Source organism: Crocuta crocuta, unplaced genomic scaffold, assembly GCF_008692635.1.
Source record: "Crocuta crocuta isolate KB4526 unplaced genomic scaffold, BGI_CrCroc_1.0 scaffold445, whole genome shotgun sequence".
Classification (NCBI taxonomy): Eukaryota; Metazoa; Chordata; class Mammalia; order Carnivora; family Hyaenidae; genus Crocuta; species Crocuta crocuta.
The window spans coordinates 3,192,277-3,213,571 of record NW_027530847.1 but is presented as its reverse complement, the minus strand read 5'-3'; the positions used below and the strand labels follow the sequence as shown (position 1 = coordinate 3,213,571).

Below are 21,295 nucleotides of genomic sequence, written 5' to 3'. Positions count from 1 at the left end.
TTTTTTTTTTTTTTTTTTTTTTTTTTTTTTTTAGTTGAAGTATAGTTGACACATGTTGTGTTCACTTCAGGCATATAACATTGTGATTCAGCAACTCTAAACATTATGCTCTGCTCACCATCTGTCACCATAGAGCCCTTTTCCAGTATCATTGACTGTCTTCTCTATGCTGTACCTTTCATCCTGGTGACTTAGAAGACTCTCAGAGGGGTCTGCAGCACTCTCCCAAGGCTAAGGAGTACTGGTCTGGTTTGGTTACTCACACATCTTTGTGCGGGGTCCATGCTAATGTCCGCTGTCGTTCCGGTTCTAGTTAGTAGATGCGCTGCTGGGTCGAGCACCAGTTACTCCCACATCTGCTGCCAGAATCCCCCTGCATCGTTCTTACCCTCTGGCTCTTGTTTCCTGTGCATCTGCAGAGGAATTTGCCCAAGTGTTTTCAGAGTCAACCCATTTCATTCCCCTTCTTAAAATGTGAATATTTATTTGAATATGGGTGATCCATGTACCTGGGGAAAAAGGGTAAAAAAGCTATTAATGAAAAGAAAGACACTCAGTCCATTCCCAGTCCATTCATGAGAGGTGCATAGTCTTTGATTGAAAAAAAAAAGTTCCTCCAGAACATTTTTGTACACAGAAAAGTATCTAGGAAAACTTTTTATTATAACAACTGTCCATCATGACCCAAATTAGGAGCCCCCATATCCCATCACCCAGTGTCTACAGCTACTATTCTGTTGCCAGACTTGTTTCCCCTGTGCCTCCCTTGAGCTGGTTGTTTTTTTCAGGTTTATACGGGTGTTGTTTAACACCTAAAATGACTGATTTTTAAGTGTAGAGTTCAGTGAGTTTTCGTAAACGTATAGACTTGTTCAACCATCATCATAATGACGCAAAGCTTTGGAACATTTCCGTCACCCCAGTGGCTCCCTTCCAGCCAAGGGGTTGACACTTGGAGTCCGTCCCTGCTCCCACACCTGCCAACCACGGATCTTTCTGTCTCTAGATTTGCCTTTCCTGGGCATTTCACATAAGGGAATCACACACCGTGTAGGCTTTTGCATTTAGCTTCATTAACTTGGCGTAACCTTTATGGAGTTCATCAGTGTTGCAACGTGAGTTGGTAGTTCACTCCTCTCGATTACTCAGTAGTATTCCATTGAGTGACTGGACTACATTTGATTTCTTCATTCACCAGTTGATGGTGTTTGGATTGTTTCCAGCTTTGGACTTCTGTGATCAACGCTGTTAGGAACATTCATGTACAAGTCTTTTTGAAATGTTTACTTATTTTGAAAGAGAGAAAGAGCACGAGTCAGAGAGGGGCTGAGAGAGAATTCCAAGCAGTCTTCGCACTGCCAGCTCAGAGCCTGACATGGGGCTCCATCTCACAAATCATGAAATCGTGACCTGAGCCGAAATCAAGAGCTGGAGGCTTAACGGACTGAGCCGTCCCATAGGTGTCCCCATGTACCAGTCTTTGTATGGATACCTGTTTCTTCTTCTCTTGGGTAAATGGCTAGGATTAGAATTGCTGAATAGGTTTATGTTTATTTTTTTTTTAAATTTTTTTTTAATGTTTTATTTACATTTGAGAGAGAGCGAGCGAGCGAGAGCAGGGGAGGGTCAGAGAGAGAGGGAGACACAGAATCCAAAGACAGGCTCCAGGCTCTGAGCTGTCAGCACAGAGCCCAACACGGGGTTAGTGGGGCTTGAACCCATGAACTGTGAGATCATGACCTGAGCCGAAGCCAGATGCTCAACCGGCTGAGCTACCCAGGCGCCCCTATGTTTAGCTTTTTAAAGATACTGCCAGACTTTCCCACGGCTGTACCATTTTACGCTCTCATCAGTATATGAGAGTTCCAGTTTCTCCCCATCTTCATCCACACTTGTTACTGTCTGTGTTTTTGAGGTTAGCCATGCTTATGGATGTGTGGTCTGCCTCATTGTGGTTTTGGTTTCCATGTCCCTAATGACAAATGATCTTGAACATCTTCTCATGTACTTATTAGCCATTCATATATCTTTGGTGAAATGTGTATACAGATATTTTGCCTATTTTTAAATTGGGTTGTTTGTCTTATTAAGTTATAAGAGTTCTTTATACATGCTGGATACAAGTCCTCTATCAGATATGTAATTTAGAAAGATTTTTCTTCTGGTCTGTGACCTTTTATTTTTTCTTTTATTTTGTTTCAGATTTTTAAAATTTAAAGTATAGTTGACATACAGTGTATTCATTTGAGTTGTACTGAATGGTGATTTGATATTTTATATACATTATGAAATGCTCACCACTATAAGGGTGGTTACCGTTTGTCACCATACAAAGTTATTACAATATTATTAACTATATTCCCTATGCTGTACTTTACATCCCCATGGCGTATTTATTTCATAGCTGGAAGTTTATAGCTCTTAATCTCCTTCATCTATATTGCCCATCCCCCTCATCCCACATCCTGTGGTTTGTTCCATTGGTTTAATCTCTATGTTTATGAATCCGTTTTGTTCATTTGTTTTGTTTCTTAGATTCCGCATTCAAGTCAAATCATATTTGTCATTGGTTTATTTCACTTAGCATAATACCCTCTCAGTCCATAGCTTTCATTTTCTTAATGATATCTTTTGAAGTGTAAACATTTTAAATTTGATGAAATCCATTTTATCAATTTTTTAAATGTAGATTGTGGTTTTGGTGTATCTAAGACATCTTTGCCTAATGCAAAGTCACAAAGATGTTCTCCTTGCTGTTCTTCTAGAAGTTTTAGCTTTTCTATTCAGGTCTAAGATACATTTTGAGTTAATTTTTGATGTACGTTAAGCTCCTTTTGCAGACAGCTACCCAGTTGTCCAAGAACCATTTGTTGAAAAGACTGTCCATTCCCTATTGAATTGCCTTCTCAACCTTGTTGAAAGTCAATTTACTGTAAACATATAGATTTATTTCTGGACTTTGAATTCTGTTCCATTGGTCTTTATGTATATCCTTACCACACTGTCTTGATTATGATAGCTTTATAATAAGCTTAGAATTTGTTCTTTTTAAAAGTTGTTTTGGATGTTCTGTGTTCTTTGTTTCCATATAAATTTTAGGATCGACTTGTCAGTTTCTACAAAAAAGGCTAATATATAGATCAGTTTGGGAAGTATTGCCATCCTAACAATATTGAGTCTTCCAATCCATGAATATGGAATATCTGTCTAGTTACTTAGAATGTTTTATAATTTTCAGGATACAAGTCTTTTTGAAAAATTCGTTCCTAAGTAGCTTATTCTTTTTGAAGGTATTACAAATGGAACTGTTTTCTTAATTTAATTTTGGGGTTGTTTATTGCTAGTATGTGGAAATACAATTAATTTTTATGTTTACCTTATAGTCTCTGACCTTGCTCACTTTTATTCTAGTAGTTTGTGGATTCCTTAGGATTTTCTAGATATATGATACGTGATCTCCTTTACTTCTTTTCAACATGGATGTCTTAATTATTTGCTTCAGTGCACACTATTTGCATTTATATCACAAAATGTTGAATAGAAATGGTAAAAGTGGATATTCTTGCATTATCAGTCATTTTGGGAGGAATCATTTGGTCTTTCACCATTAAGAATGATATCAGCTGTGTGTTTTTCATAGCTGCTCTTTATCTGTTTGAGGAAGTCCCTTTCTATTCCTAATTTGTTGAGAGGTTTTATCATCAATGTGTGTTGGATTTTGTCAGGTGCTTTTTCTTTGTGAAGATTGTGTGGGTTTTGTTCTTTATCTATATAAGGTATTACATTGAGTTTCAAATATGAAGGCAACCTTGCATTCCTGGGATAAACCTCACTTGGTCATGATGTATAAACTTTTTTTTTTTTTAGAGAGAGAGGGAGCATGCATGAGCAGGGGAGAGAGCCAGAGGGAAGGAGAGAATCTTAAACAGATTCCACACTCAGTGTGGAGCCTGGAATGGAGCTCGATCCTACAACCCTGGGATCATGACCTGAGCTGAAATCAAGAGTTGGACACTCAACCAACTAAGCCACCCAGGTGTCCCATATAAGCCTTTTCATATGTGCTGGATATGATTTGTTAATATTTTGTTAAGGATTTTTTTCTACCTGTGTTCATGAGGACTATTTATAGTTTTCTTGTGATGTTTTTGGCATGGTTAAACAAAGCTTTTTTAGATGAGATTATCCTATATACACACACTGCTGTGCATCTTATTTTTTTTATACTTTATAACTTATGTGGACAGTTCTTCAAAAATAATTCTACCTTCCTTTTAAGTATACATTGCTAAATTGCCCGCCCCAAAGACTGTACCAGTTTACCTATGTCTAGTATATTCAGATTTTTAAAAGCTTTGTGACTCTGATAGGTAAAAAGTCAGATGTCATTATTTTGATTTGCATTTTAAAAATTATTTTAAATTTCTGTTTGGCCTTTTGAATTTTTTTTAACACCCCCTTCATATTCTTTTCAGTTATTTGTCCTTCAGCGGTTGTAAGAGCACTGGGTATACTAAAGGAATTCATCCTCTGTTGGGTGTGTGGTAAATGTTTTTACCCAAATTGTCTTTTTCTTTGTCTATAATATATATTTTTTTACATTTTTCTTCCTTCTTCCTGTATATATCCTTTTTCTTTTAGCTTCTGGATTTTGTTTCATTCTTAGAAAACTTTCCATGTCAAGATTGTTTAATAAAAGTATATCTATATTTGCTTCTAGTACTTCCGTTTCATTTTGTATGTTTAAGTCTTTCTACTTCTCCAGCACCAGTTTGGAGAGCTCTATATTTTAGTATTTCATACTATGTGACCAGGATTCAGCCAGTGTTAGCTGCTCTTGTTATTGGTAGCATCCTTATATGCTCGTCATCAGCTCACCTGCCTGAAAAGAGCCTCCCTGTTCCTCTGTCTTCTGACCTTGGTCAAGTTATTTAACCTCTGAGTCTCTGGTTAACTGGCAGTCGTGAGATGGTGACAGAAATCCCCAGGCAGCTGTAGTTGTGAGAATGGTGCCAGTCAGTGTTTGTAAAGTGCTTAGCCCAAAGCAGGGACTCGTAAATGGAAAGGACTGTGTGCCACAGTGCCTTGTCCTTGCTTGGTATGTGCTCAGTGACTCTATGGCTTCTTGTTGCTTTTTCGTGTTGTTTTCCACCAGGGTGAGTCTTGTCCTTGTTGTTGTGTCTTTTTGTTTGGTTTTGGTTTTGGTGTGTGTACTTGTGCTGTCGGTTTAAGACTTTGGAACAGAAGCAATTTGAAGCCTTTCAGGATTTGCTTTTCATTTCTCTGCATCCTTCAGCCCTCAGGGAGCCCCTTAGTTGTCCAGGGCACAGTATCTCTGTTTCATAAAAAAGTAGAACTGGAGTAACTTCTTAGATTTAATTGGCTTGATGATTACAGGAGATTGTAATCCTCTATGCTGGTTTCAAATCACATATTAGGTAGGGCAAAAAGGTCCGCTATCTGACTTTCTGGGAGGGGGAATTCAGAGCACATATATTTTTGATTAGCAAGAAATAATGATGTTAACGGTGGGCTTTTCATATATGGCCTTTATTGTGTTGAGGTAAGTTCCTTCTTTACCTCTTATGTTGAGAATTTAAATTATGAATGGATGTTGAATTTGGTCATATTCTTTTACTGTATCGAGATGATCGTGTTTTTTTTTTCTTTCATTTTATTAATGTGGTGTATCACATTGATTGATTTACTTAAGTTGAACCATCCTTGCATACCAGGTATAAATCCCACTTGATTTTGGTGTATGCTCCTTTTAATGTGCTGTTAAATTTGGCTTGCTAGTATTTTACTGAGAATTTTTGCATCTATGTTCATCAAAGCTATCAGCCTGTAGTTTTCTTTCCCTGTGGTATCTTTGTCTGGTTTTGGTATCATTGTGATGCTGTCCTCATAAAGTGAGTTCAGAAGTATTCCTTCTTTTATTTTTTAAGAGTTTAAGAAAGATTAGTATAATTCTTTATTGAATGTTTGGGAGAATTCACCTATGAAGGAAGGTCTTTGATTACTGACTCAAACTCTCCCACCCCTACCCTTTTTATTTGTCTATTTTAGTTTTCTGTTTTTTCTTGATTCAGTTTTGGGAGGTTTTATGTTTCTAGGAATTTACCTATTTCTCTTAAGTTACCCAATTTGTTGATGTGTAATTGTTTATAATAGTCCCTTATGATCCTTTTTATTTCTGAGTCACCTTTCATATTGTTTCCTCTTTTATTTCTGATTTTATTTGTGCATTCCCTCTTTTTTTCTCACATTGGTGCTGCTAAATTTTGTTTAGTTTCATTTGTCGATTTTTAGCTTTTCAAAAAACCAATTCAGTTCTGTTGTGGGTGGGGGTTTTATTTTTCTTATTTTTAAAATCCTCCTTTTTATTTCTGCTCTAATCTTTATTATTTCCTTTCTTCTGCCAACTTTGGATTTCATTTGTTCTTTTTCTGGTTCCTTGAAATGTAAAATTAGGTTTTTGAGGTCTGTAGATATATAATGTAGTTGTTTACCCCTGTAACCTTCCCTCCCAGTACTACTTTTGTTGTATTCCATAAGTTTTGGTAGATTGTCTTTTTATTTTCTTTTGTCTGAGGTACTTTTAAATTCTTGCTTGATTTCCTCTTTGACTCCATGGTTGTTCAAGAGTGTGTGTTTTCTCATTACACAATGACTTTTTCTGTTTCTAGACACAATTTTTAACTGTAAGTCTGTATTATCTGATATAAGTATATCCAGCCCTGCTTTCTTTGGTTATCACTTATGTGGAATAAGTTTTTCCATCCCTTCATTTTCAGCACATGTGTGTCTTTAGATCTGAGGCGAGTCTCTTGTAGACAGTACATTGCTGGATCTTATTTTTTTTATCCATTCAGCCAATCTGTGCCTTTTAGTTGAGAATTTAATTCATTTGCTCCCCAGGTTATTCTAAAAAGCATCAGGGTTGAGAACCACTATTCTAGATGTACAGGTAAGGTATAGGGATAATAGATTAATAGATATTCTCCAAGAGTCTCAAACTAGGTCCTTGGACAGGTGGAAAGGAGGGAGGTATCAAGAACTCCTTAGACTTGAGGATTAAAAAAAAATCAGATTCTCAAGGATACAGCATTCCAGGGTGCCTGGCTGGCTTAGTCCACGGAGCAGGCGACTCTTGTTCTCAGAGTTGTGAGTTCGAGCCTGATGTTAGGCGTAAAGCTTACTTTAAAAAACCAAAAACCAGTTGGGGCGCCTGGGTGGCTTAGTCGGTTAGGCGTCCGACTTTCGCTTAGGTCATGATCTCGCGGTTCGTGGGTTCGAGCCCCGCGTCGGGCTCTGTGCTGACTGCCAGCTCAGAGCCTGGAGCCTGTTTCAGAGTCTGTGACTCCCTCTCTCTCTGACCCTCCCCTGCTCACGCTGTCTCTCTCTCTTTCTCTCTTCCTCCTAGAAATAAAAAAAAACCAAAACATTAAAAAAAAAACAACCAGAAAAACAAAAACCAAACCCATAGCATCCAATTTTATGTGAGTGGATGGCTTTATATTTTTATAGATTAGAGGTTGATTGGTGCTTATTATTAATTTGTTTGCATACTCCCACAATACAGCTAGACAGGTGGACAGAGGACAGAAGCTTAAATGACCTTAATTCAAAATGAAATGTACTATAGTAGTGCCTTAGACAAGTGCAGATTTAAAGTGTTGGTCAAATAATTTAAGCACTAATCCTTGAACATGGATAGCTGTGAAAGTTCAGTTGGGTATTGGGTAGTTTCCATTCTCTTGCCTCTAGTGACATCATAGGGATATTTAGAAGGTGCCTTGAAAAGAAAGGAAAAGAATAATTCCACAAAACATGTACATAAAAGGATGTTCAGCACAGTGTTATTTAAAATCGTAAAGTTGGGGGCGCCTGGGTGGCTCAGTCAGTTAAGCGTCTGACATTGGCTCAGGTCACGATCTCATGGTTTGTGGGTTCCAGCCCCGCGTCGGGCTCTGTGCTGACAGCTAGCTCAGAGCCTGGAGCCTTCTTCAGATTCTGTATCTCCCTCTCTCTGACCCTCCCCTGCTCACACTGCCTCTCTCTCTCTCTCAGAAATAAATAAAACATTAAAAAAAATTTTTTTAAATAAAATAAAATCGTAAAGTTGTTCACTAAAATAGCCAATATAAGTGGAATAGGCTAAATTATAACGTATTTATTTACTCATTAAAAAGGAAAGTATGTATATTCTGCAATTTCACGATTTTAAATAACACCATGGTGAACATCCTTCTATGTACATTTTGGCATATTTGTGGAGATCTGAGGGGGTCTTGAAGGAAGACACATTTCAACTGGACCTTCAAGGGTAGGTCGACTGAATAAGGTGAGAGAAGGTGTCAAAAACAGCTTGAGCAGAGGCTTAACGGCAGCCTCACCTGACCAAGTCTGCTCACTAAGGGTTGAGACAATTTTGGGATTTTCCTGAAGACTTAGAAACAAAAGGTTAAAGGTGCTGATGGAAAGGTATCTTGGGCCAGCAGGTGGAAGTCCTTCCATACTGACCTAAAATTACTCTAACCTAGGTGTTCAGAAGGGTGATTTTTTTTTGTTTTGCATGATTTATTTTATTATTTTTCTTTTTTTTAATGTTTTTTTTTTTTTTTCATATTTTTGAGAGAGACCGTGAGCAGGGGAGGGTCAGAGAGAGAGGGAGACACAGAATCTGAAGCAGGCTCCAGGCTCTGAGCTAGCTGTCGGCACAGAGCCCAATGCGGGGCTTGAACCCAAGAACTGCGAGATCATGACCTGAGCTGAAGTCGGGCGTTTAACCGACTGAGCCACCCAGGCGCCCCTTATTATTTTTCTTAATTGATATAAATGCATTATCATCCCCTAAGAAAAATTAGAAGTAGAGATATACAAAAAGGAAGAAAGTCCATTACACACAGAGCCCATTTTGCCTGCTAAAGTTTTCTCAAAGATAACTTTTTTTAAAAAGGGGAGTATCCTGTTATGCACTGTTCTGTCCCCTGCTTTTTCTACTTAGATCTAAAGCTTAAACATTCCCTCTCAAGGAATAGTTCCTTTTTTATGAGTATATAAATGGGTAAGTGGATATGGTATAATTTAACCTATTCCACTAATATCGGCTATTTTAGTGAACAATTTCATGATTTTAAAGAATACCGTGGTGAACATCCTTTTATGTATATTTTGTCATATTTGTCATATTTTTATTTTAGTTTGAGAGTGAGAGAGAAAACAAGTGGGGGGAGGAGCAGAGAAAGCAAGACACGGAATCTGAAGCAGGCTCCAGGCTCTGAGCTGCCAGCACAGAGCCCAACGAACTGCCTGATCATGACCTGAGCCAAAATCAAGAGTTAGATACTTGATGGACCCAGGTTGTCTTTTTCTTAACATGTCTCAAAGTAGAATTGCAGGGCCAAAGAGTATGCAATTTGCCGGGGTGGTGGGGTGGTGGGGGTGTTTTTGATAGATTGCCCCCCCAGAAGTATTCTAGTTCATTATCCTTCCAGCCATATGAGAATATCAAAACAATGATATTTTAATGTCTAGAACGGTCAGTGTCATTTTGATGCAGTCCTTAATTCTAAACTGAACTTCTGAACCGCTTTTGGTTGCCAACTTGTATTGTTCAAAGACGATAGCACATTAAGGAAATAGCCTTTGCCATTTTTCATCTGTTGGTCTAATCCTCTAAGATCCATTGATTTGCTGTTTGTTGATAATATCTTTGTATACTATCAAAGATAGTCTGTCTTCTGCATCATTTTTCAGAAATTCACAGTTTTTTGTTGTTTGTGTGGCAATTTGTGCCAGAACTGCAGGATTTGTTTTCCTTGCATTTAGTGAACTGGAATTCATGTAGAAAGAGGAATTAGGGGAAAGAGGGCACAATTTGTTTCTCTCACCCGAGGCACTCACATTTCTGAAGATGGACCAGTGAGGCTGAGCACAGGGTTCCAAAGAGGGAGAGCTGTAATCTTCTTACAACAGGTCATTTAGAGGAAATTGTCTGATCGAGAGGAAATCAGATGCAGTAGCCAGCCCGAGTTGTGGTCAGTAGGCTTTCCATCACAGAAGGAGAGAATAAATCCCATTTATTGGTGTTGTACTCAAGACAAGCTCATACTACTAAACTCTTCCCTTTGTGAATGCGTAAAATGTCTCTAGAAGGATTTTCAAGGAGCTGGTGATGGCAGTTGTCTATGTGGAGCCCAAGTGGGAGGAAGATTTCTTTTTCACAGTGTACCCATTTGTACTGCGTTTGAATTATTTGCTGTGCATGTGCTCCTTTTTCAAAACATTTTTAAGCTAGTTATTTTTAAAAGCCTTGCCTGCTTGTGGTTATGTAAAATGTTAACGTGAGAGGAAGCCGGGTGAAGAGTACATGGGAACTCTCATAGTGTTTTTGCAACTCTTCTGTAAGTCTAAATNCCATTTTTCATCTGTTGGTCTAATCCTCTAAGATCCATTGATTTGCTGTTTGTTGATAATATCTTTGTGTACTATCAAAGATAGTCTGTCTTCTGCATCATTTTCCAGAAATTCAGTTTTTTGTTGTTTGTGTGGCAATTTGTGACAGAACTGCAGGATTTGTTTTCCTTGCATTTAGTGAACTGGAATTCATGTAGAAAGAGGAATTAGGGGAAAGAGGGCACAATTTGTTTCTCTCACCCGAGGCACTCACATTTCTGAAGATGGACCAGTGAGGCTGAGCACAGGGTTCCAAAGAGGGAGAGCTGTAATCTTCTTACAACAGGTCATTTAGAGGAAATTGTCTGATCGAGAGGAAATCAGATGCAGTAGCCAGCCCGAGTTGTGGTCAGTAGGCTTTCCATCACAGAAGGAGAGAATAAATCCCATTTATTGGTGTTGTACTCAAGACAAGCTCATACTACTAAACTCTTCCCTTTGTGAATGCGTAAAATGTCTCTAGAAGGATTTTCAAGGAGCTGGTGATGGCAGTTGTCTATGTGGAGCCCAAGTGGGAGGAAGATTTCTTTTTCACAGTGTACCCATTTGTACTGCGTTTGAATTATTTGCTGTGCATGTGCTCCTTTTTCAAAACATTTTTAAGCTAGTTATTTTTAAAAGCCTTGCCTGCTTGTGGTTATGTAAAATGTTAACGTGAGAGGAAGCCGGGTGAAGAGTACATGGGAACTCTCATAGTGTTTTTGCAACTCTTCTGTAAGTCTAAATTTACTTTAAAATTAAAAGTTTCTGGGGTGCCCGGGTGACTCCGTCGGTTAAGCTTCCCACTCTTGGTTTTAGCTCAGGTCATGATCTCACAGTTCTTGAGTTCGAGCCCCATGTTGGGCTCTGTGCTGACAGTGTGGAGCCTGCTTGGAGTCTCTCTCTCTCTCCCTCTGTCTCTGTCCCTCCCCCTCTCACACACACACACACACACTCTCAAAATAAATAAACTTTAAAAAAATTAAAAGTTTTTTTAAGGGACAGAAAGGGGAAAGTATTGCCTTCCTATACAGAATCCTACTCCATGAGATAATTTTCTACCCTCTAGTCTTGTCATTTCTCTTAAAGATCCTGCTCTTACCCTGAATTCTGCTGACCCCTTGATTCCTAAGTACAATACAGCCGTCTTAGTCATTGTTCACTGTTTTTATGGGGTCGCACTGCTCCTTCATCATTCCATAATGAACAAGCTGGCAGATACTCACAAGCATTTACAACAAATCAGGGGGAAAACACTCCGAATATATTGTTCTTAAGACTTTGACCAAGCTCTGCATCTACAAAAAGTGCACCAAGCTCAGAACCTTAAACTATTAAAGCCACTTTTTCTCAGCTTGTGTTCCTGGTAAAAACGCAGATGAGTTTTTGGCAAACCCCCTTAGCAATTCTGATTCTGTATAAAACTGAATTCCCAAAGAACCATCTGAGTGTGCGTGTGTGCGTGCGTGTGTGGGTGTGTGTGCATTGTGTGTGTATGGCGGTAACTTGAAGGATGGACGAANGTATAAAACTGAATTCCCAAAGAACCATCTGAGTGTGCGTGTGTGCGTGCGTGTGTGGGTGTGTGTGCATTATGTGTGTGTATGGCGGTAACTTGAAGGATGGACGAGCTTTGGAGGCAAGGCGGTCAGAAGGCTGTGGCCAGCGTCCGGTGGGAGGAAAGAAGGGTCTCAAATGCTGCAATAGTACAGGGGTGGAGGAGGAGGGCAGATGCAGGAGCACTAGTGAGTCCGTGATCCAGGACTGGACTGGATCTGTATCCAGTTTCTTTTCAGACCAAGTGGAGAGAGAGAATCTGGAGGCTCTTCTAGTTCCTTGAGGGAGTGAAGCATGTTGTTAATCAAGGGAAAGAGATGTCTTGATGGAGTGCATTTCTTGGGGCCAGCCATTGGTCTTTCTTGCCTTTGATTCCCAGGTGACTATCCTGCGTGTAGGCCATTTACCAAGTGCCTGCTCTGTGCCAGGCACTGGGGACACACAGTCCCTGCTCCCACGGAGATCACATTCGAGGGGACAGACTGCACAAACAAACACATGCATGTTGTACATGTCAAGTAGATAAGTCCACGAGGAGGTGTGAAGCAAGGGGGTGGAGAAGGGGTAATGGGAGCCATGGGGGCGCTGTTTTAGATAGGATTGTCAGTGAAGCCTTCTCTGAGGACATTTGAGAGAGACCTGAATGAAAGAAGGAGTGAAATTAGCCATGCACTTATCTGCGGGAAGGTCATTCTGAGCAGTAAGGGAGATGGACGGCCCTGAGGGGTAGAGAAGAGCCTGGCTGTCAAGAGACAACGAGAAGGCCAGTGTAGCTGGAACTGAGTGGGGAGGAGCGTGGCAGGTGATGAGGTCCGTACAATTTAGAGAAGGCTTGTGTGAAGATATATTGGTAACATGGGAACTTCCTGGCAGAGTGAGCCCACTGCTGTATAGAAAAAAGGGAATTTGTGGAACATCGTGGAGCTTAGCTTCCTGCTAGCTATACCGAAGAGTGATATGATGGGACGTGGTAGGAAGAACATTGATCTGGAAGTGGGGAGGTGTGGCTCCTGTATGACAGTCTTCCCTTTTGCCCCCATGTTAATTGCTTCGCTCATTTTGTGACTCATTTCTGGAGGTGCCGCAGTGCAGGATCGGTGCCGTGCGGGACTCTAGGGGGCGTGTGGAAGGCAGCACCCACGGAGTGGGGATGAGACTGGGCCAGTTAAAGCAGACCCGAAGGTGCTGTGACTTGATTTGCCCCAGAGAGGTGCTCACTTCGTTCCCCCATTCCAACTACAGCCTCTCTTCCTCCAAGCAGGATTGGTTGCCGTGGTCCCTGTTGCTTCTCTTGCTCACGTGTGATTCTCACGCCTTCTACGTCCCTGGGGTTGCACCGATCAACTTCCACCAGAACGACCCTGTAGAAATCAAGGTAGGTGCCTTTCTAGACTGTTGGAGCCTCTGCTGGGCAGCCTGGCTGGAGAGCCCTGGTGAGATGGTCCCAAGCTTGCAGAGAACAAAAGCCAGTGCCAGTCGCCCTGGGAAAAAGCAAGTCCGCTGCGCGCTGCCTGGCTGGGAGGGGAGAGTGCTGTCCAGAGCCCGCAGTTCCCGGGAGCCCGGCCTTTTCATCTCTCGCTCTCCCTCTGCAACTTAGCCTGTGTGAGTGGGCTCCCTTTGGGTCCCTCTTCATCTTTCCCTCTGGCTCTGTGTTTCTCTCTCACTTTCATCCTCATGTGTGTCCCCATTCCTGGTTGTGTGTGTGTGTGTGTGTGTGTCTGTCTGTCTGTCTGTCTCTCTCTCTCAACCTGTTGCCTCCTCTGTGACACCTCTGCCTCCCTCTTTCATCAGTTCCCCTTCTCTCTGTCACCGGTTTCTCGCTGCATAACTTAGATCGTCTGCACATACACAGCCTGTTACGGCCTCTGTGTCTTCTGCTTGTAGATTTTGCCACAGCTGGATTCCCCAGTTCAGGTTTTCCAAACTGTGTACTGCCTATCTGAGCGGTGGTGTATGAGGTGATTTTAAGTAGCTGACAGATGCATCTTATTTTAATAGCTATTTTTGTTTAATGTATATTAAGAAATATGGCTCCTTCTTCAACTCATGATTTTATGGCTGCTGTTGGTTTTGCATTTTTAATAGTGATAAACGTATGAGCTTCTTAAATAAATGTATTTCCCTAAATAACAAATCAGATCCAAATAAATAGAAGGATCCATGTAAGTAGATACGGCAAATTGGTGCATGAATGATTCAAGTCTAAAGAGAAGACATCCACCCAGACACCTTTGCTTTTCAAGCTAGATGCCCACCTGTTGGCAGACAACTAGCAAGGGTGGGGAAGGAGTCACTTAAAATATGGCTGGTCAGGGGCAGTGGGCAGGCTGACACCTTGATTAATGGCTCTTTAACAGTATACTGTTGGTGGCATTCTCTGAGCCCCAGGTAGGGGTGGTGGTGGATCTTCTGGTATCTGTACAAACTCCGAGGTGGAGACCTGGTGCGGATTTATCGGGTGGGCTCTCAGGAGGGCTCCCTCCCTGGGAGTGAAGCAGTACTGGGTGGAGGGAGACACTGAGCTGTGGTACAGCAGAGGCCTGTGGGAATGGGAATGGCTGACCCTTCAGAGTTATCCCAGATTGAGGCAAGAGAACTGCTTCTCTATCCCTCAATGAACCAGTCATTGGATGTGGACTGCCACCAGGGAGGGCAGGGAAGGGACGTAGCCTTGTACAAGGGCTCCCAACCAAAGGGTCTCTCCTCTGTCATCACCCAAACACAACCACTCTTAATACTTTGGTATTTTTGAGTTCTTTTTTTTTTTTCTTACAGTGTTTACAGTGTAGGGCACTTGGCATTCTCTCACCTCCATCAATTCCCCAGTTACTTGACCACCACACTGTTCCTCCCTTGGCAAAGTAATGTGTAGTTGAAAGTTTTCAGTAGTCCTTCATATCCTTAGTGACTTTGTAAAAAGGGCTAACAAAACTCAGAACGTTACGAGAATAAATTCGGCTCCTAAAATAAACATACGTTTCTCGCCTCATTATCGTGTTGATGTGAACCACATCTTCACCGGTCCGTGCAAACGCAACTCAGTAAGATTGCGTGAAAATCAAGGTTGTATCCTTTCCTGAGCGTCACAGTGTCCAAAAGGAGAAACGGAAGACAAGAAGGTCACAAAGGGCTGCCCCCCTGATACGCTGCCATGTACGGGCCCCTTTGTTTGACAGCACATTTTAGGTATTAGCAAAATGACAGATTGCTACGTGTCATGCTTATTTGGGGCATCACATACAAGCAACTTGTGATTGTCCAGGAGGAGTTAATCAGTTAAGAGGATAGATATATAAATAATGCATTTGTTTTAAAAGAAATGAAAACTGCTATGAATCAAGTTCTTTTTTTAATGTTTCATTTATTTTTGAGAGAGACAGAGTACAAACTGGGGAGGAGCAGAAAGAGAGAGGGAGACACAGAATCTGAAACAGGCTCCAGGTTCTGAGCTGTCAGCAAAGAACCTGATGCGGGGCTCGAACTCGTGAACCATAACATCATGACCTGAGCTGAAGTCAGACACTCAACCGACTGAGCTACCCAGGTGCCCCACTATGAATCAAGTTCTAAAAGAGCTGGGATCTTATCTGTCCCAATCACTGCTGTGTTACCAGCTCCTAGTATGGAGCATACCAGGGTGTATAAATATATCCGAAAGCATATAAATTTGTTAAAAAGTGTCTGCATGTAGAACTCAGTAGTAATTAATGAGTAAATGCAGCATTACGCGTGTTCCATTATTGTGAACATCTCTCTTCCTCGGAGGTCAGACTGTAACTTTCAGGAACAGTAATTAAAGTAACATTTATTGAGGGTTATTTACGTGCCAGACATTATGCATGATTTAACTCAGATCCCCCCCAACCCTCTGAGGCAGATACTGTATATTTTACAGATTTACCGTATATGTTACAGATAAGGAAACCAAGCCCCAGGGAAGTAAACCAGCTTGCCCAAGGTCATATGGTGCCAAAGAAGTAGGATTAGTTCCTAACTGCTTTGTCTCCTAACTACTGCAGTGCCCTTCCTCCCAGTGCTCTTGTCTAAAGCTCCTCCAGGGCACACCTGGTGGCATAGGAAGGAGAGGGTGGCTCCGGCTTCCAGTCCTGCCAGGCTGGGGATGGAAGAGTGTACACCTTGGGTTGGGGGAGGGAGGGAAGGAGAGAACATGAAGGTGGAGCTCAGTCTCTTTGTAATGTGGATTCTTTTTTGATTATCCAGAAAAAGATAACGTAAGAAACACAAAGTAACAGGCTATTCTAACAGACAGTAACCTTTTGGCCATTTTGTCTTAAGCAATTCATGGAATGCTTAATAGATGTCTTCAGTCCCTTAGCCCGACATCTAAAAAGCTCTGAGACCCAGTTTTTCTAAGCTTCTTATAAGATAAGTCTTGGCCTGAAGTGTTTATTTATCCCACTTAGTATGAATATTTTTCCATTTCTTTGCACAAATAGTCGTTAAATAATGGGGTACTGCTCCAGACTCAGCTCGGGGTATTGTCCACATTGCCCTTTTAAAATAAAAATTCTTGGGGTGCCCGGGTGGCTCAGTCAGGTAGGCATCCGACTTCGGCTCAGATTATGATCTCATGGTTCATGGGTCTGAGCCCCACATGAGGCTCTGTGCTGACAGCTCAGAGCCTGGAGCCTGCTTCTGATTCTATGTCTCCCTCTCTCTCTTTGCCCCTCCCCTGCTCACACTCTGTCACTTAGTCTCTCAAATATAAACATTAAAAAATTTTTTTAAATAAATTTCTAATTTCAAAGCATGAGGGTTTTTTAAAAATTTAAATCCAAGTTAGTTAACATATGGTGTAAAAATGATTTCAGAAATAGAATTTAGTGATTCATCACTTACTTGTAACACCCAGTGCTCATCCCAACAAGTGTCCTCCTTAATGCCACTTGCCCATGTAGCCCATTCCCCCCTCCTGATACCCTGCCAGCAACCCTCAGTCTGTTCTGTGTATTTAAGAGTCTCATGATTTGTCTCCCTCTCTGTTTTTATATTATTTTTGCTTCCCTTCCCTTATGTTCATCTGTTTTATATCTTCCACATGAGTTGAAGTCATACGATATTTGTGTTTCTCTGATTTATTTTGCTTAGCACAGTAAACTCTACTTCCGTCCATGTTGTCGCATATGGCAAGGTTTCATTCTTTTTGATTGCCGAGTAATATTCCATTGTATATGGGGCATCTGGGTAGTGCAGTCAGTTAAGCGTCCTGCTGTGGCTCAGGTCAGGATCTCACAAACGTGTGTGGGTTCAAGCCCCGTCAGGCTATGTGCTAACAGCTCACAGCCTGAAGCTTGCTTCAGATCCTGTGTCTCCCTCCCTCACCCTCTCTCCTGTGTCTGCCCCTCCCCCGCTTGTGCTCTATTTCTCTCTTCTCTCTAAAAATTAATAAACATTTAAAAACTTTTTAAAAAAGAAATATTCTGTTATATATTTATACACCACACCTTTATCCATTCATCCGTTGACGGACATTTGGGCTCTTTCCATACTTTGGCTACTGTTGATAGCGTTGCTATAAACATTGGGGTGCATGTGCCCCTTCAAAACAGCACACCTGTATCCTGTGGATAAATACCTAGTAGTGCAATTGCTGGGTCGTGGGGTTCTTCTATTTTTTTATTTTTAAGGAACCTCCATATCAAAGCATGAGTTTTAAATACAAATTGTGGACCTGGGTTCTAAAAATTATTTACACCTTTATAGATGGTGTATGAGGAATGGTTGATATTTTCTAAATAGCAAAGATCATTTTATTTGCATGTAGACCAGAATTTTTGTTTGCAACACTTTGTTCCGTTTACATATGGTTTGGTGTTGTGTATGACTGACTATTTCCAGAGCTACAGCCTGTGTGCCTGTATCAGTTCCTAAACATTCTCCTCCATGGTCTTAAGCCTCATTTTTAATGGTTGCATAATATTTCGCTGGATGAGTATATTATGATTTATTGAACAGTGTGGGGGCTTATCCTTGTTTTCCCATTTTTTCCTCTCTTTTGTCATTCAGCAAACATTTAATGAGCATTACTGTATGCCTGGCTCCGTAGGTCCTTGCTCTCATGGAGCTTAAATCTTAAATTCTAGTGGGGGCAACTGATTTTTTAAAACAGGTAAACAAATTAATTATGTTTTATCAGACATGTTACCTGGGAAACTACACGTGTTAGAATACAGCAAATGAAGGAATTCCCTTAGATGAAATAGTTAAGGAGAGACTTCTAGGCCAGGGGCCTTAAGCTGGGACCTCAATGTGAGAAGGAGCCAGAGAGGCGCGGGGCCAGACCAGGAGGAGCAGCGGGCACAGAGCCTGACAGGCTCGAGGAACTGTAGGCAGGGGAGCACTGTGGTTATGAGCAAGGAACCTCTTGGTTCCTAAAGTTTATCCTCATTTGGAGTTATTTTCTTTGGAAAGATGCCCGGAAGTGAAATTATAGAGTCAAAGGGTATCAGACTCTCAGTGTATATTGAATTTGGTTGTGATTTTTTTTTTCTTAAATGTTTATTTATTTCTGGGAGACAGAGAGAGAGACAGCGTGAGCAGGGGAGGGTCAGAGAGAGAGGGAGTCACAGACTGAAACAGGCTCCAGGCTCTGAACTGGCAGTCAGCACAGAGCCCGACGCGGGGCTCGAACCCACGAACCGTGAGATCATGACCTAAGCGAAAGTCGGACGCTTAACCAACTAAGCCACCCAGGCACCCCAATTTGGTTGTGATTTTAAACAAACTCTATAATGTAGTCTAAAACTAATGAAACATAAAATCAGAACAGGAGACTGTATAGTATACTACAGTTGTGTCTGCTCTAGTTAGTTTGCTCATTTGATAATATTACCGAGCGTACCAAAGAGGTGTAGGTACCAGGAAGGACTTTGGAAACAGCCGCCTTGGTTTTTGGATTGAGAACAGCAGGCTCTCTCCTCCCACTAGGCTGTGAAGCTCACCAGCTCTCGAACCCAGCTACCTTACGAATACTACTCGCTGCCCTTCTGTCAGCCCAGCAAAATAACCTACAAGGCAGAGAATCTCGGTAAGTTCTTCCCTCACTCTCAGCCTGCCCCAAATGGGAAGCCGGACCTTTGCGTAATGATGGTCGCAGTGAACCCTGACCTTACTGTGTGCTTGACCCTATTCCACGTAGTTTATGTACATATCAACTCATTCAATCCTTGCAACATCCCTGGGGAGGTAGTTGCTGTGTTTATGCCCATTTTGCAGGTTTAAATGACTTGCCTCTGGTTATGTTGTTACTTAACGACTAGGCTGGGCTTGGTGTCCGTGTAGTTGGACTTCAGAGTTGCAGCCCTTGGTTACTGCTCAGACTGGCTCTTCTTTGATTTCTAGATATTCCCTTCTGTCTTTCATGCCTTCTGTAACCTACTCTGCTTTTAATTAAGAGTGAGTGATTACCTCTGGCCCCAAAGGAAGCAGAAACATCACCATAGTTCTTGCTAAGTGGTTGTGCAAGACTTGCCTCAAATAATGTGTGAAGCACCCAGCACAGCGTCTGACATATGTGCTCCATAAATAGTAGCCATTTTATTCTAATTCAGATAATTCTTCATTTGGTAGAATTTCAGGCTGAAAGCAAAAGACATTAATTCTGAAGCCTCTGTTCCCGACACGATTGTTAGTACTTACTCTGCTTCCTCTGTGCCCGGCTTGGTTTTGGAAGGATGCTGTCCCTGACCTCAAGGAACTTGGGAGACTTTTCTCTCTTAGCTGAGGAAGGAGAAAGAAGGGAACTGGTCCTTGAGCAGGCCTCTGTAAGGACTGCCTTCTCTGTTGGGACCCCCAAGGCTCTGCTGCTGCGGTTGGCTTGACCAGAACCAGGCAGCACCTCCCATCCCTCAGTCTTGCCTCGGACTGTTGCCTCAGGGCCTGGACTGCCTTCCGCTGTCTGGGCTGCCCCAGTCACTTACGGAGGCTGTCTCTGATGCCCCAGTCATCATTACGCTTCTTTTCTCTTTTGGCACCATGCCATGCTCCAGCCACCTTGTTTCTGTCTGAGCAATGTGACTCGCTTTGTCCTCCAGGCCTCTTGCTACCCGAACCCTCAAGAGCAGCCCCCCACCCACCTTGCCCATGAGCTGTTGTGGGTTCGTCGGCAGCCCACGGCTCCACAGTGGGGCACACCTCAGTGTGACACTGGGTGATCTTAACCTCTCTGAGCCTCTGCCACATCTTCTATGAAGCTGGGGAGTGTTCCTGCCTCATAGAAATGGAACCTTCTATGTCCAAAAGTTATCCTACCGTATTATATCCTTCTGCCTTTGTGGAGTGGTTCCCTTCATGGCCTAGGGGCTGTTAGAGTGGAGGGACCCTGCCTTCCATTCCTCTCTCTCCCACTTCTGACCCAGCGTCTGACACAGGAGGATTCAGTCAGTGTTAGTGTCCTACCTGAATGGAGCAGCAACCTCCTTCATTATGCACCTGTTGGGTGGCAAGCCTTGTACTCGGCATTAACTTCCTCACTACCGTTAATATTTACAGGGCTCTTCTGTGAGCTGGGCGTCCTTCTAGGCCCTTCTCCGCTTTAATTTAGTTAATTCTCACAACAGCCCTGTGAAAGTAGCTACCCTTACTATCCCCTTAACATTAACATAGGTAAGGGAAGTGAGGCAAAAGAGGGTAAAGTCACGTGCCCCATTCGTTCACCAGTATGCTTGCCCCATTTCATAGTAGACGGAACAGCAGCTCCAGGGGTTTAAGACTTGTCAAGCGGTGGTGAGATACTAACCCAGAGAAATTTTTTTTGTCTTTTTTTTTTTTTTTAACTCTAAAGACAGAAGTCTTTCTGTTGTCCAGGCTGCCTTCCCCTAGAAAGGTTCGTTGGGGCTGTCTGAGGGCTATGCTCATGGTGATCGATCGCACTGATGGGGGAGGTTCATCTCATGAGGTGTGTGGGAGTGTCTGGGGCAGGTGTACTGGAGTGCAATGTCAGGCTCTCTTAGAGGGGCCACGTTCATAGCTTGCTGCTCATTCAGTCTGGCTGGCTCTCTGCTCTAGCTATAAAAAGTTGAAAAGAATACTTCCATATTAGAAATGAGCCATTCCAAACCAGCATGTCCTCTTTCTTGGTTTAAATTTATTTTTTGAGTATTGAGAAATGATACCTGCTGGCTTGGTCTGCAGATTTGTTTCTCTCTGTGTATGTTCTTCCTTTTGTCAAGTGAGCTCCTTGTCAACTAAAAAGAAGGGGGCATTAGGGTATGGTGTCGAGGAAGGAGCCCAAGAGCTCAGCACTCCCACAGTCCCCTCGAATAATCACAGGCTAGTC

At 42.0% G+C, this 21,295-nt stretch overlaps 1 protein-coding gene across 2 annotated transcripts in view; it reads left to right on the top strand.

Annotated features, from left to right (window-relative positions):
- TM9SF4 (transmembrane 9 superfamily member 4) overlaps positions 1-21,295 on the top strand; it is a 52,150-nt gene that overhangs the window by 8,140 nt on the left and 22,715 nt on the right. For both annotated transcript variants that reach the window (XR_013336312.1, XM_077769343.1), the window contains exons 2-3: positions 13,259-13,372; positions 18,946-19,045. Coding sequence is in view for 1 of the 2 variants with exons in the window: in XM_077769343.1 (XP_077625469.1) it covers positions 13,259-13,372; positions 18,946-19,045 (214 nt within the window). In the remaining variant the exon portion in view is untranslated. The remainder of the gene's footprint in view (positions 1-13,258; positions 13,373-18,945; positions 19,046-21,295) is intronic.